The sequence below is a fragment of the Carcharodon carcharias genome, chromosome Y (genome assembly GCF_017639515.1).
Source record: "Carcharodon carcharias isolate sCarCar2 chromosome Y, sCarCar2.pri, whole genome shotgun sequence".
Classification (NCBI taxonomy): Eukaryota; Metazoa; Chordata; class Chondrichthyes; order Lamniformes; family Lamnidae; genus Carcharodon; species Carcharodon carcharias.
In genome coordinates, this window is record NC_054508.1 from 394,266 (window position 1) to 396,236 (window position 1,971).

Below are 1,971 nucleotides of genomic sequence, written 5' to 3' on the forward strand. Positions count from 1 at the left end.
ACCCAAACAATAGGGACTGTCCAAAGTGTGACTGACAACTGATCCAAACAATAGGGACGGACTAAAACATGACTGACAGATGTTTCAACCAATAGACATGGTCCAATGTGTGACCGACAACAGACGTAACCAATAGAAAGGCTGCAAATCGTGAAAAAACAATATCCAACCAATAGGGGCTATCGGAAGTGTGACTGACAACATGTCTAACCAATAGAACGGTGCCCATTGTGACTCACAACGGATCCCACCAATAGAAAGCTTTAAAAGTGACAGACCACGGATCCAAACAATAGAAAGGGGGTAAGACTGCGTCCGCCCAATAGGAACTGTCCGAGGCTTGACTGACATTTCATCTAGCCATTAGTCACGGGCAAATTACAAAGCACGCCTGCACCAACCAATAAGAACGCAGGACGCATGGAGCGACAGATGTTTGCACCAATCGCTGCGGCGAACGAAGAGCGACAGCCAATGGTGGCACAGGTGGGGGTCTGAGGGACAGAAGCCTCATCCAATCAGGAGCCGCCGGTTTGGAATGTTCCAGAACCATCCGAGGCGGGGCTTGCAATCGGATTAGTCACGCGGCCGAATATAACGTGATTTTCACGCGGTACTCGCGGCCTCTTCTTTTTGCGGCTCGGCCATGGTTTCCTGAATGTCCGCGCGTTTAAACAGACGGTCTCACCTCCTCACCTCACCGAGACCCTATCAAACATGGCGGCTAGGCATGCGCACTGCGACTTGACCAACAAAGGGAAATGCGCATGCGCTGAATTACCAAATTTACACCCATCCGAAAAGAGATTATGGCGGCGCATGCGCGGTAAGGACCTTCGCCACCCAAGGAAGGGTGGCGGAGGGGACCAACAAAAGCGCATTCACCGATCAGGAGATGCCGCGCAGGCGCAGTGCGAGTAATCCACAGCGCGCAGGCGCTCTGCCGAGCCGGAGCTGCGCAGAGAGCGCGAGCGCGCTGAGGAGGACAACACGACCCCGCCCCCCGGCCCCGGCCCGGCCCCGGCCCCACAAAAACACCACAGCGGCAGAACACACAGCCGCGCGAATCATGCGCAGGCGCCGCGCCAGGCTCAATGGGAACGGCGCAGCCCGCGTGCACAGCACGGCCGGGCACGCAAGGCAGGCGCAATGAGGGCAAGAAAAGCTGGCCACGCCCCGAAGGCGGGCGCCAGCGCAGGCGCACTGACAACCGTCGGCAACCTGAGCGGAGCCGGCGGGGCGCAAGCGCGCTGCGCGGCATGTGACGCACCAAACGCCGCCGAGGGGGCGGGTGGGGGGGGGAAGAAGTGAAGGAGTGACGTAATAATGCAGCGGGCAGAAGGCGGGGCGCAGGAGCGTGGAAAAAGGGCAGTGACGTCAGAAAAAGGATTGGGGGTTGGGGAGGTAGGAGAGGACGGAGCGGCGCAGGCGCGGGTGCACGGGAGGAAGGGCGCAGGCGCGCTGAGCGGGACGGCGGCCGGGCGCAGGCGCGCTGAGCGGATCGCCGGCCCGTCGCAGCCGCGGTGGGCGGGCCCGCCGGCCGAGCGCAGCCGCAGTCGGCGGGCCCCGCCCCCCCACAACCCCCCGCGAGGGGTGAAGGGTGAGGGCTGGGGTGAAGGTCAGATTCTTTGTCTCCGGCGCCGCCGCCATTTGGCGAGTTTCCCTCCTCATCCCCCCTTGACCCTGTCCTGTTTTACCCCAAAAATACCCCCCCCCCCGACCCCCCTCCCTCCGACCCCCCCCCCCCTCCCCCCAACTCCGAGACCGAGGCGGCCGAGAGGTGAAAAATCCGCGGCGCAATATAACCGCAGCGTGAATGATAATACCCACCTCCGGGGGGGGGGCGGAGGGGAGATTGTGTCTGGTGTGTGTGTGTGTGTGTTGTGAGAGAGGGGAGGGGGGGCAACATTAATATTAATCACCCCCGGGAGGGGGGAGGGATAGTGTGTGTGTGTGTGTGAGATGGGGGGG

The 1,971-nt window shown here is 61.3% G+C and overlaps 1 protein-coding gene across 1 annotated transcript in view; it reads left to right on the top strand.

The window, feature by feature from the left end:
• The first annotated feature begins 1,326 nt into the window (after window positions 1-1,326).
• The window catches only part of LOC121273384 (homeobox protein Hox-C13-like), a 190,561-nt gene continuing 189,916 nt past the window's right edge, over window positions 1,327-1,971 (top strand). Inside the window, exon 1 of the mRNA XM_041180562.1 lies at window positions 1,327-1,404. Coding sequence (XP_041036496.1) covers window positions 1,327-1,404 — 78 coding nt within the window. The remainder of the gene's footprint in view (window positions 1,405-1,971) is intronic.